The sequence below is a fragment of the Daktulosphaira vitifoliae genome, unplaced genomic scaffold (genome assembly GCF_025091365.1).
Source record: "Daktulosphaira vitifoliae isolate Bord-2020 unplaced genomic scaffold, ASM2509136v1 Scaffold_2, whole genome shotgun sequence".
Taxonomy (NCBI): domain Eukaryota; kingdom Metazoa; phylum Arthropoda; class Insecta; order Hemiptera; family Phylloxeridae; genus Daktulosphaira; species Daktulosphaira vitifoliae.
The window spans coordinates 44,035,524-44,049,597 of record NW_026099573.1 but is presented as its reverse complement, the minus strand read 5'-3'; the positions used below and the strand labels follow the sequence as shown (position 1 = coordinate 44,049,597).

Sequence of the window (14,074 nt, the reverse complement as noted above, 5' to 3'; positions counted from 1 at the left end):
ATTATTGGAGTCGAGGGTTGAAAATAGCGCCGTCGCCACTATCTCCCGAAGACTATCACCGAGAGCATCGAGTGGCGGCGGCGACCAATCCCCCGATTACCATGACCGACTACCGAGCGGCGTCGGTCACGGCGAAATGGTGCACCTATACGTTTGTGTTTTACACGTAAATATACACGTGTTGATATTACTTTCGTATACACGAGATAATGGCGGTGTTATCGCGCGCGGCTTAAAGTCGTCGTGCGCGTCTACGTTTCGCAGTGTAAGGTGATATCATTACGACGGTGTTAGATATACGGCGGTATAACAACGGCGGCGGCGGCGGTAGTGTTTGCGGTAGTGCGTGCGCAACGTTGCGCTTGGCCTACTGACCCGTTTGCTCGGGCAACCCACGGCGGCGGCCTGTCAGTCCGATGCGAACGCGCCGTCCGTCAGCGTCTGTGTCGCGCCCGGTTACTTAGTCTCGCCAACTGCGCCGTCGAGTAGTCCCCGACATACGTAAGCGCCGCGCGGTACGTCCGATAAAAATACTATCGTTTTTAGTAATTTTTTTTTTTTTTTTTTTACTATATTGTTATAAGTAACACGACGTGCGTGTTGTGTTATCGTCGGCAACGTCCACTGCTCGTCAGTAAAAACTGTTCTCGTCATTGGCAAGAGTGCGGATTTTTTTCTCGTTGTCGTAATATATTGTGTAATATAATTATTTTTATTATTACTATTACTACACTTGTGACTGCGCGCGACTACCGCCGCCGTAAAACGTGTTATCGAAAAAATAACTTGTGATGACTGCGGCGAGCAGTTCGCGTTAATCGTATTGTAGCGGCGGCGGCGGCGGTGATTTCCGTTGAGATTTTTTATCGAGACCATGTCGTCAAATGTCGGTCGGCAAAAATAATCTACGGTCGTTAAAAGTCGCGCGTTATGTCAACGATCAAACAGCAACAGCAGCAGCAGCAGAACAACAGCAACGCGTACAACAACAGTTTCGCAAACGATGTGGAGTCCATACCTTCGTCGCCCAACTCGCCGTGCAGCGTTTACATAGACACCAACAACGATTTTCGGTATGAAAACGTTGGATTTTTTATTATTATTATTTTTACCCCTCGGTGTTCAGTAATAGACCTGAGTGTGTCGCGGTCACCAAAAACAAAGGGACTTACCGCCTCCCGTTCCCCCCGCCTCTGTTTATGCGTAGCCGACGGCCGAGTGGTCCGCCGCCGCCGCCGCAGGTCCTGCTTTTTTGCCGTGGTCGTCGTTATGTACGTTCGCCTTGAACTCTTCGTATTCGTTCTTTGGGAGGGGGGGCCTGAAAGAAGGCCAAAAAAGCAGTAATAACGCGTTGCCGTCGTCGGCCCCCGGTGGTCGAACGTTTAAAACGTTCTCGAAAGTCCGTTGCTCACCGTAACGCCGTTTGGGAGACTTGGGATTTTTCAAATATTACACCATCGAATACGGTAATAGTTTCTAATACACCGCCGCCGCCGGTGCGTTTTACAACTATACGACGAAATAGTATAGAACGATTAATGTAATAACGATAATTGTTATAATTACGCACAATATAATTATTATATGAATCGGTACGATTTAAATAATTCAAATTAAAAGTTTCTGTACGAAGCGGTTTTTCTAAGCGTGTCACTGGTCCGATCGAGATTTGTAAGATACGCGCGGTTTTGACGTATAACCAAACCAAAAAAAAACGGTTTTGAGTTTTATTATCATTTTTAAAAATGGTTTTTTTTTTTTTTTTTCATAACCCTTAGTGTCGACGAATTTCACAATTTTTTGTCACGTTATTTTCGCTTAGTCGCGCAAATATATTCAAACGCTCACCACTACGACGAATATATACAGTAGTTTTATGTATTTATTATAATACGCACGTTAAGGATCATGCCGGTACGCGGCGGCGGCAGCAGCATTAGCGGAGTACGGTAATGTATGTGTTAAAAGTAAAAAAAAGTATATATATATATAATCGATAAGAATCGTTAGAAAATAATATTTTATTTGATTCGACGCGTACCGCCGCCGCCGCAGCAACAGAACAAATAATTTTTCTCTTCTTTTTCAAGGTAAAAAAAATCTCAAACATATTTACAACTGCTGCTGCTGCTGTTCTATTATTCGGCGTAGCTTGTAAATTATATATGAGACGCGCGAGTAAATAAATAATTCATATAAATTATAGTGAAATAAATCGAGCTCTCCATAAAAAGATCGTATAAATGTCACCGCGCGCGCGTTTACTCGGAAATCATATTGTTGTTGTAATTATTATTATTATTAACATATTGTTTTTTCAGTTCGGAAACTGTACCGTGTACACACAAACGGATAGGGGGTGGTGGTGGTGGTCGTACGCGCGTATCCGACGGAGCTTCGTCGTAGCCCATGAGTATCATCACGGGTCTACGTGCGGCGGTGTGTCTATGTATATAAGCTATATCATCATAGGTATTAATAAATATTTAAAAAAATATATATATATATGTTATTTATATAACGTATAAATAATTTATATGTATTAGTCCGGGCGTGCGTGCACGCACGTTAATTCGTGCACGTATTTCTCCGTGTGATCTACACCGAAATCGTTATCGAATGTGTAATAATGTGTTGCTACCGCCGCCGTTTGCACCGGACGGGGATGAAATAATTAATCGCTATGTCGTGTGTATAATATTATTGTACACGTTTATTATTTTTTTTTTTTGTTGCAAATCGACGACGCGATCGCCGCCCCGAGGTTGTTGAGCTTGCACGTGGAGCAGTCACCTATAATTCAACGGACACGTATTATTGATTGTTTTTACTATTTGGGGTAATAATGTGATTTACGCGCGTGTAAATAAAACCGTCACTGGCGGCGCGATACTATTACGTTTTCGGTGTGAAATTTTCACGTCCAAACGATAACGCGCGCGTTATGATGTCGATCGACTTTTTAGTAACCGTTTGGTGGATTCCTCGTTTGGAGATCCTCTACGCGGGGTCGTGTGTTAAAAAAAGCACTCGAGTGCGCTCCGCGTATCTAGCTAGCAAAACTAGCTCGTCGTCGCCGCCGCCGGATATCGTTGCCGGTTCCAAGTAAATCGCTGCTCGGGAGGAGGCGACAACCGCCGCCGATTTAACCAGGAAAGCGGCGGGCGCGCAAAGTACACTTGCGCGAGTGACGGCAATAATTTTTGTTTTCTTAGAACGGCGTAGCGTTAGTTGTTTTTTTTTTTTTTTTTGTCAAATTCCAAGACTAATAAAATCCGCCGACGTCGTATGACGGAAGCGCGATAGATGATCGGCGGTTATAATATTAACGGAAGACGTCGCCCCTACTCCCCGGATAACCCGCGGTATACGTATCGAAGGCCCGTATCCCGCGGGTTTATGTCGCGATTATTGTAATCGATTCAACGACATCGCGTTGGACGGGGGGCGCCCTCGAAGAGAAGCACCGATGATTTGTGTAAAATTTCAAAATATTCTCGTAGAATGAAGCCGTCACGGTGTACGGGGGGGGGTGTCGTCGGCGTCACGATCGTAGACGTGGTGGCGTCGGCGGCGGGGTAGTTGTTTCGGAAGAGCACTTTTTGTGATCGATACGCGTTTGTGACGGCGGGGCCCGTAAAACCGTGCAGCTTTTTCGGCGAGAGGCACGCGTCCCGGGGGTAATTACGGGGCAACGGCGCGTGTCGTGTTTTTTCACCGTCGAGCGTAACGAAGACGACCCCCTCACGCCGCCGCTTCTCCTTTCCCGAGTGACCCGTACCCGAGAGCACGTAACGTAAACAATAATAATAATTAGCGACGAGAACGCGCGATCGGTGTAGGTTTTTTTTTTTTTTTTTTTAGTGAAATTTTAGGTTTATTATTTTTCCTTATTGCCATTTCGCGTTTCCGTCGTAGTCAGTCGCCCCGTCCGCCGCCGACACGTACGCGTCACCAAATTGCGTGAGCATCTGCAAAACATTTCTCGCCGTGTTTACACGCAACAAACGCAAAAAACGTGCGGTTTTTTTGCGAGTCGAGCACGTCGAGTCGACACGACTCGGCGGCACGTGTAACGTTTATCGTTAGCGTGCGCAGTGCGTGTTCTTTGGAAATTTAATGACGAGTCGGCGGTGGTCAACGTGGTGTTACGTCCGAAAATAATGTAAAACAAATGCCCCGGCGGCGGTATCGAGTGTGTATGGTTCGGCCGGGCAATGCCATACGGCGCCTATAGTGTATGTATTGTATATACGGCGGAGGGCCTTTGACGCGAGAGAAGTGTGAAAATTTGCTGAGCGTTCCACGCGATTCGCGCGTGTGTGCATTGGTGGTTTGCCCGAACCCAAAGATTTCCCATATCGGCGAGGTCCCCGTAAACGTGATTTCGTGAAAGCTGTCCGGGACGCAGACGTCTTTGTAAATATTTTATAATTCGCCGTTACGATAACGCGTTTTACATTATCTGCACCCCCCTGCCCCGGATGAGGGTTGATAAAAATCAAAAGGCGCGAGCGCTCCAAATTCGTCCCGACGATGATGAAAAATTCAAAACCTAACTCGCAATACGCGTGCGTCAACAGAACGTTAGTTTTTATTAAAAAATAAATATAACTCGTTAACGATAACCCGCTGCGTACCGGAAGTTTGTAGATTTTTTTTTAAGAATCGCCCAATCCCGTTTCGGGGTTCGCGCGAAAACTAAAAATTTGTGCCCGTTTTCCCCGCCGTTTGAGCACATAAATTGGCGGCGGTTCGCCCGGTCGTCAAAATCGGTTTGTTATCGAAAAATCGATATCGCGTACACAATTATCGCGTCAAACTTTCCACGTAGGCCGGTTTATGAGCGACCCGCGTCTGCGGTTTGTCCGATTTCGCATCCCCCTCCCCCGTCGTAAATTCTCAACGCCCCGTTAAAAAATCGTCCAACGGACGTCTGTTACGGCGGGAGCTCGCGTGCCGCTATCGTTTATTTTATCGTAAACGTATATACCGCGGTAAGCGTACACTATCCTTAGGCGGACATAGAAACGAGTGCCCGTGATATATAATCCCTAGTGTTACTTTATCCCCCCCCCCCCNCCCTAGTGTTACTTTAACCCCCCCCCCCCAACAGCGATTTAATAAACGCCTGCTGTAACAGTTACACGTGTTAACAGGTAGACCGGCAGCAAACTGCCGGTGGTGGTGTAACGACCGCGGAAAGCTCATGGAATAATAATAATCGACAAGGGTTTTTTGTTTGCCGAGAATTATTATCAACAGCGGCGGCGGCGGCGGTCGGTCGTCGTGATGTTTTTCGAACAAACGGCGTGAATAATTAATTATTTTTGTTTAGCCGCGCCACCAAACGTCGCGTTATGCCAAAGTCAATTGAATTTCCGCCCGGGAACTGACGATGGTGGCGGCGTTCGGAGGGTGGTTTAAAAACGATTTTATTTTAATGAGGTTTAAATTAATAAAAAAAAATTTCTTTTCGTTTCGATCGGCTTGCGACAACATAATAAAAAATAAAATTCTCCGGTTCTGTATTGCTTTTATTGTTGTGTGTGTTGTACACGAAACCGTAATAATAATGTATACAATTAAAATTTGCGAAAACATAATTAAAAATACATAATATAAAACGGAAAAGTGTGGTGTGCGTTTATTACACGAGTCGCGGAGGCGGCTTTTGCAGCAGGTTAGGGCGACTGTGAATGAAAAATAACGCGACCGCCGCCGCCGCCGCCGCCGCTTAACAAACAAAACAATTATGAAGTTTTCAATAACACGAAATCGTACCGCCGAAACTCGTCGACGAGAGTTTGTTGTTAAATAGCCGTGATAATAAAACGTTGATAAAAACGTTTGGCGAATAAAAAGTATTTATATAGTTTTTAACGAGGAATTTGTTATTAGTTTCCTCCTCGACGAAATCGTCTCTAAATCGGGGGGAGACTTGCTCGTGTTAACGCGCGTCGTTATTTGCACAAAACTAGTGTGTGTCGTCGGGCGGAGATATAAACCGCGCGCGTACCACCGATTGCTTTAAAACCATTTTTTTTTTTCCTATTTATTCACACTTAAATCATATATTTTATGCAAACCGTCGTATTATTTATTCAAGTTTTCTCGACCGCCTCGTTGGGGGGGTATTGCATGTGGCACACACACCGTGCACGCGCTAAGGCGGCGAATATTCGCGATTAGATTTCCATTGAGACAATGCCGTCGCGCGCGTCACGTGTACGCTGCTCGTGTTGCTGCTGCTGTCACATTAACGGTGTACACAAACGGGGCCGTTGTGGTGAAGACGCGATGCAATTCGGGACAATACAAAAAAGGAAATAATAATTTAAATTTTTTTCAATATGCCGCCGCCGAGTGGTGGTTATCCGATTTTTCTTTACGTCGGATTTATAATTATCACATAATATGTCGTCCCACTACGATAAAGCATACGTTATACGCGTGTATAGTTAATACATACATATTATAATATAATATGTATATGTATAATATATTTTATTATATATTGTATATAATATACACGTATACAATGTATTAAATGTGTTTTGTCTATATTGTGATGTGTTTGAGGGGAAAAAACCGCCTGCATATACTGCTGCTGTGCGATTTCGTAACGATGGCCCTCATATGCGGGCGCCGAGCATATTTTTTTTTTACGTCGACCTCAACAGAAGTAACACAAAAAAAAAAAAAACCAAACACCCAATTTTTGTTTTATAAATCGATTATTTCCCACTCGACGACGACGAACCGCCGCACACCTTTATAGTCATCGTTAGGATTGTAATTCAGCGCGCCTGTCTAGCCTTGACACCAACAACCCGACCGACGTGTGTGTGTGTGCTTTTCCATTTCGTACGACCAATGTCTCGATTTAAAAAAAAAATACACGCACACACGCACAACTCGTGTCGTCGGTAGGTGTTGATGCCAATGCGACGGTGTCGCCGGCTGTATTAGTGTACCCTTCCACCCTCCCGCCCGTAATAGTGTACCCCTCCGCCCTCCCGCCCGTTTTTAACGAGTAAATCGTATTAATGTTTTGTTGTTTTCTCCGATCTCGGACGTGTGCGGCGCGTATAATTAAAACGTTTCACGAACTCGTGTGTAAAAAAAAAATTCTGGTCGCTCTCGAATAGCCCCGTCGTCGTTGGTCGTTAGCACATACGCGATTCGTCGTCGACCAGACTATTACGTAATTTGAAATTAGAAATCAGAGTCGTGTACGTGTGCCCCGCGTGCGACTCGTAAACTCCTTTCCGTGAAAACACCTCGTCGTCGTTTCTCCGTGAATATATTATTGTCATAACGTTGTTGTTGTTGTTGTCGTCGTCTCCTCCGCGCCCATTGCCGCCGCCGACGCCTCCTGTTGGTCGGCGGTCGCGTCCGATAACGTTTTTGTGTCGTATGAGACGCGCGACGCCGACAAAAAAAAAATATTACAAAACAAAATCCTCCGTAAAAAATCGTCAGACAACGTTGTTTCCGACATTGGCGGCGGCACTGTGGTGTTTTACACCGACTCGGTACGATGTTAAATATACCGTCGTGTTGCGTACGGTTTAGTGCTCGCACGGTATTTTGGGGGGGGGGGGTGCAGCAGAGTTACGGACGCACAGCCGTTATTCGATTACACACGGATAACACCCTATGCCGTCGTGGTGGTTTTTATGCGGCAAACGAGTGGCCGCATCGTTGGGCGCGTACCTTGAATTCGGGCGGCGGCGGCAGCGAAAAACGAAATCGTGTCACGCGCCGCCGGACTTAAAGTAGTTCAAGAGCAATGGCAATATATACGGTGGTCGTCGTCGTCGATGCCGTTGCGTGGCAGCGTACAAGCCGCCGACGAAGGGCGCCAGCGGTTCGAGGGGCACCGTACGGGTGGGGTGTGTCTATAGTTGGTAGGTGAGGGGGGGGGGGGGCGGATAGTTTTTTGTCACTCTCGGCGTGTGTTTCAGGGTCGCGTCGGGGAGGACCCATTTTTTTTTATCGAAACCGAGGCGTTTTGAAAGTGGTGACGGCGGTTGAGATAAGGAGGAGAAGGAGGCGGCAATAACTCGCGTAAGCGTGTGTGCGATACCGTTCGGCGCGGGTATCGGTCGAAAAAAAATATGATTAAATATTATCGTGTCAAATCGCAGTAGTACGGTTGGGTTTTAACAAATTCGAAATAAAAAGTAATCTAACTAATAGCGGTGTGTGTGCAAACAATGTTGGGGAATAATTACGACCGCAAATGTAGTGGTCGCCGCACAACGTCATCGATCATCGCGGCGGCGGTCAGACCGAATTGATTTTTCAAACGTGTCGTGAATCATATTTTTTGAATAAACCGCCGGTGGCCATTCCGAGTAATTTCGTACGGCGCGCGTGTGAGCAAGACGCTCGCGCTGCGGTAACACGAGTACGACGGAGTAGCGATTAGTATTCTGGAAACGACGGCGGCGGCGGCGCCAACTCGAAAACTCGACGAGTGATCGCGGTGAATAATGTTGACCGTGATAGTTTTGTACGCGCGTTTTCGTTTTAGGTTATCGAAGCCAACTCTGCTCGTTGTACCGCCGCCGCCGCTATTGCTCAATCCGTGTGTGTGTGTGTGATGCAACGTGTTTCACATTGTGTGGCGCATAGGTTAGTAGTAGTACCACCGTTGTAGACACCACGATATCATCGCACAATGGCTGAACGTCACTTTCCCGTCTCGACGATACACACACACACACACACTTGGTCGTACGTGTGAGAGTAAATACTCCTCGTGGAGACTATCGTCGTCGTTTCTAGTAGTTAGCTAACATTGAAAGTCGGTCTAGCGCGTGTAATGGGTCCGTCGTGATGCCACCACCACCACCATTATGCCCTGAGCAAAACTAGTTTGGTCTATGAAAGCCGCCCGGCCGCCGTCGTTAACAACAGTTTCGTCTCGTTTTCGATTTGTTTCACGAGAAATAACAAAGCGCGCTGGGTTAAGGTCGCGTTTAAAAATTGCCAACTATTGCGAACGCGTTATCGTCGTCGTCGTGGTGTTTTCTCAGCGCGGTTGCGGCCTGTCGTCGCCCCGTACGAGAGTGTCGCCCTATTTCGTGCGGCGACGGTGCTCGTAAGAAAACGACACGACCGAGAAGTCGTGTGTGAAACGATCTCGCGTTGTCCAAAACTTTTCCGAGCGGTGGAGTGTTGTTGTTGTTATTGTCGTCAGCAGGACCATTTGAGAAATCTTTGTCTTGGACCGCGCGCGCACTACATTACACGTCGTCGACGGCGGTTATAGAAGCGTCGCTCTTTTAACCGGAGCGTCGTCGCAATCGGATTTCGATTGTCGCGCGTCGGAACCGCGTTTTGCTGCAGGCTCTCTCTCTCTTCCCCGCCGGTTTCGAGGAACGCGTACAACACACATTTAATCGCCGGCATTCGATCGAAGCGGCGGTGGCGGCGGTCGTAAGTGTATTTTTTTTTTTATCACGTCCGATTCGTTTCACCGGCAAAAATACAAAATTGTTTTTTTTTTATCGTAGCGCGCGTACACACCCAGACCAAAGCTGCTGCGCCGTGTCAAGGCCTAAATTTTTTTTCCATGCCACCGACCCGATCCGAATACCGAGTACACCGTGCTAACGATTTCGGAAATCGTATTTATTTAATATTCCTTAAAAGTACCTCGATCGATTCGAGGATTTCACCTCGATAAGACCATTAACGGCGGCGGCGCGGTGTGGAAATCGACGGTGTGTGTATTCTAGATTTTTTTTTTCACAATAGTATTTGTCTAGGGTTTTTTTTTTTTATATTTTTCTTGGTTTTTTTTTTTGTAATATTTATCTCGAATTATTTTTTTACCGTTCGGTTCTTTTCCAATAAGGAAACGACGACGACAAAACGAGCGACAATGGCGAGTTTTTCGAAATAAAAATCTCTTTTCCACACGCTCGTTTTGACAAAGGAATTTTGTCTTTTTGTTATACGTGATCGTGTGTTTGTCGCAAAGCTGCTCTATAGTGGTGTGCGTGTGTATGTGTTGTGTGTGTGTGATTTATTAAGTGTTTTGCGCTTCCTTTTGAATACCCTACTACGCCGCCGTTCTGTCGTCAATTAACGATCCAAAGTTTCGCCGCCCGCACGTCATTGAAACCCGTTTGCCGTACGGGTCGCTTAAAAACACCCCCCTATTATATTTATTAAGTATCGAGTCGCGCGGCGGAGACGTATTACTCCGTATACGCCGCCACCAGGTAGAGGAGTCATTACGACTACCGCCGCGACGATGGTGGCGGCGTTCGGAGGGTGGTTTAAAAACGATTTTATTTTAATGAGGTTTAAATTAATAAAAAAAAATTTCTTNGGGGGGAAGTGTGCGTGTGCGCGCGCGGGTCAACCGTTGTATTGACGTGCGTACGCGTCTCTCGTCGGATTTTGCTAAATCGGCGAGGGTCTTATTTGTCGTCGTGTATCGACGCGCGTATACGAGTTTCGGTTGAATTTCCACCACGTCGCCGCCGCCGGGGCGAGCAGCCGCGGTACCTCGTGCGCGCCCGTCAATCGAGGCGGCTTTTGGGATTAACGAACTCTGACGACGGTGTCGGCCGATGCGAGTACACGCGCGCGCCCCGTAGTTAGTAATTATTAATTGCGGGCTTTTTATTAATGCTTTTTTTTTCCCGCGTCGATATTTACCACCGGCGCGCGATGACCACGGGCTCGCGTCCGGCAATCGTCTAGGGGGAATTGGGGGGCGCGAGAGTGGCCGAAGCCCTACTCCTCCCCTCCCCCCCCACCCGATTCGATGCGTGCGGAAGCCCGTCAAACGCCACCGCGTACGTTACTGAATGGTCGCCGCTCGCACCGTGTTTCCACCTGTGTTTACGACTTGTCGATATTCCGGTAATCCGATCCGAGTGTTGTTCCGTACGCGATCACCGCGCGTACACACGATTGGGGGTCGGAGCGTGCGTGTAAATAACACGGCGTAATCGTACATTGTGTGTGTGTTGAACGCCGCCGCAGCAACAATAAATTTTAACGCGTTTTCGGTAAAAAAAAAAAAAAATAATTATTTTATTTCCGAACCCCCACACCCCCCGTTATGAAACATATTAACATGTTAACGACGTTTACCGCCCGTAAAGGCGGCCGTTAGAGAGTCGATAACGCCCCCCCCTCCTCCCCGAGTTCGGCGTCTCCCTTTTGCGCGGTAGCCGTCGACGAACGCGCGCGCGGTCAATAACCCTCCGGAGATGTCGTGTGCACGCGTAATAGCAGTAGGTATCATCGATAGGTGGTGGTAGTAACCCCTCAAAACGTTTCGGTTTTGGGAAACGCGTGTCGCGCCGCGGGCTTTCCGAGAGTCGCGATGAGAGGCGGCGACGCCGGTAAAACAAAACGACATCATTATCGACGACGATATAATATATTTCTGTTGACGTTAACGCACTCCTGCTGTACATATGCTACAATGTAATCGACCTCGTTTGGTACGTTATCATCTCGGCCGGCGTTCCAATGCTGCCGCCGGTGGTCGGTCTTCATGTAATATCGTATTAAAACGGGGCTGCACCATTATGACATTATGATATTACATGACGATGACTACAAAGTCGGTGGTGGTATGTGGATAATACCATTATTTAGTAAAGCCGCCGCCGATTCGTGTGTGCTGCTATTAGTAAGTATGCGCGTTTAACGTATTCGCTTTGGTCATCGGTGGTACGTTTTCCGGTTTGATTTCGAGAAAAATAACAATAAACGTCTTTTATGTCGGACGTGTTTCATTCGGCGGCGGCGGTACCACCCGTACAGTGTTAACGGCGGCGGCGGGCTGCGGTTATCCCGATTTCTCGCGTACGTCGGTCAGGGTATTCTCCACAAGATCACCAGTAACGCGCGCGTACGTCGGCTGTTTTATCGTAACCGTTTACTACTACTGTGGTGGTGAATTACGGTTAAATACGGTAATATCGGTTGCGGGGACAACACAGGGTGGCGCGTAGTATTGGTTAGTGAAAATATTTGACGAACCACAACGTGTAGTCGCGGGAGAGAAGAGTAGTCGTCGTGTACACTTTTGAAAGACTGTCGTCGCGCCCGTGTCGTGTGCAGATCAAACGCGCGCGCGTTATTGCTCTCTTTTGATTTGGTCGGTTTATTTATTTATTCTTATGTTTTTTCTTATATAAAAAAAAAATGTATATATGTTGTAATTATTAATTAATTAAACGCGCGGTCGGTGTTGGCCTTTTTGAATTCCGCATAATAATAATCTTCCGCCTGTTGCTGCTGCTATTGGCGCCGGTGTTTTTGAAAAACCGTTTTATTCATAAGCCGCGATACAAAAAGTTTATGTTAGGCGCGAGCGTCGTCATCGTTTGTGGCGGTCGCGACGACGAGCGGCGGTGCTCTAAACTTATTCCAAGTGTGTACTCGACATTTTTTTTTTAAAAGTCTCGCGTTTCGAGACGCACAAATTATCATCACAGTACTATACGGGATGAAGGGGGGAGGGGTACTCTCTGTGCGTGCAAAATCGTGACGTTTGAAATTTTCATATTATTCGATATACGGGTTTTCGTTGGGTCGTCTATTTCCCCAAAACGTGCAAGCGGCCCGCATAAAAATCGACTTGAACTCGATTCGTAAATGCGCGCGTCTATTGAAAAAAAAAGCTTCGCGGTAAACACGATATGTTAGGTTAATGTATGTGTGTATGTATGTAAACGATATAATGATAGGTGTTGGTGGGAATGAACGTTGTGTAAAGTCAACACGCGCGAGACCGGAAATAAATGAAAACAAAAACGGTGGTGGCTAGTCGAAAGTCGGGACTTTGTAAAATTTGCTGCTTTGACACTAATGCTCGGCCGCGAAAACAGTCTCTATGAAATGACGACGACGTCGTTATGAAAACGACAACGATTTTTCTCGAGTTTTTTGCGACTCCGCCGCCGCCGCCGCCGTAGGTATCGCTTTATGTGTGTGTGTGTGTTTTTTTTTCCAGCTTTCTGTCGTTGCACGGCGCGTCCCCTCGCGACCGGCGGCGACCACGTGTGCGATACCGAATTCCCTTCCTACTACCACCACCACCACCACCACTATCATCGTGTACCTGAGCCTTAATCGCCCGACGACCCGGCGAGCGTGTGGCGGCGGCCCACCACCCGCGCAACGGACTTCGCGCCCACCGACGATGGCGGCGGCGGCAGCTTGACGTTTTATAGGTCATCCCTGCTGCCGCCTATTGCAGTCGGGTACGCGCGCGGCCGCACTCTTATGGAGGTTAAGTGCGTTTCACCGGCGTAACGCCGACGATATTATTTACGTTGAAAAGCGGCGGCGGCGGCAGCCGAGGGTAAGCCAAAGACGCGTTGTCGTCGGCGTTAAGCTAGTAAACGCACGACGCAAAACTTTGTCGTCGCCTCCCCCCACCCTCCCCGCAAACGTTTGACGTCGTCTTTATTACGTTACACTCGATATCGACGGGCACGCTCAGCAGGGTCAAGTTCAAATCACACAATCGATGTTACGATTTCCTATGTGAACAGTCTTTTTTTTTTTTTTTTTCCCCATTAAACCTAAAACGGCAAACACGACGCGTGTCATTTCGGTGTGTGTTTGTTCTAGCGGCGGCGGTATACGCGACAATGGAAACATAGAACGCACTCGACGACATAGATAGATAAATATAAAAAAATATTTGTTCGACGACATCGTGTGTGTGTTCGCGGTACCACCAAGCTTTCTAAATGAATACCTTGCGTTCGATTCGTGGGGTATCGTGTCATCGTCGTCGATCGCGCGAGTGTAGTTCTCGTTTGGCGAAACGTCAACGGAGAAGAATCGCGTTTGTGGCTTTTCAAAATCTCTTCCTTTAGATCATCACGCGCGGGGGGCATTAAATAGACAAAATCAAAAAAATAAATCCCATATGTAAGGTGTTTAATAACACATAATGTTTAATACACGTATACTCGACACGCTCGCGTGTAAATTTATTACTTTACCGTACGCTTGCCCCCCCCACCACCCCGCCCCACGACCCCCAGTGAATTTATCCGGTTTGTATTCATAGTTT

At 47.2% G+C, this 14,074-nt stretch overlaps 1 protein-coding gene across 3 annotated transcripts in view; it reads left to right on the top strand.

The window, feature by feature from the left end:
* The window catches only part of LOC126899226 (nuclear receptor coactivator 2-like), a 48,647-nt gene that overhangs the window by 9,092 nt on the left and 25,481 nt on the right, over positions 1-14,074 (top strand). Inside the window, exon 1 of one of the 3 annotated variants that reach the window (XM_050673836.1) lies at positions 742-1,073. The exons of 1 other annotated variant lie outside the window; for it this stretch is intronic. In XM_050673836.1, the coding sequence (XP_050529793.1) occupies positions 931-1,073 (143 nt within the window). In that variant the 5' untranslated portion in view covers positions 742-930. Of the gene's footprint in view, positions 1-741; positions 1,074-8,596; positions 8,644-14,074 lie in introns of those variants that run through there. One more of the 3 variants, XM_050673837.1, reaches the window with a different exon arrangement.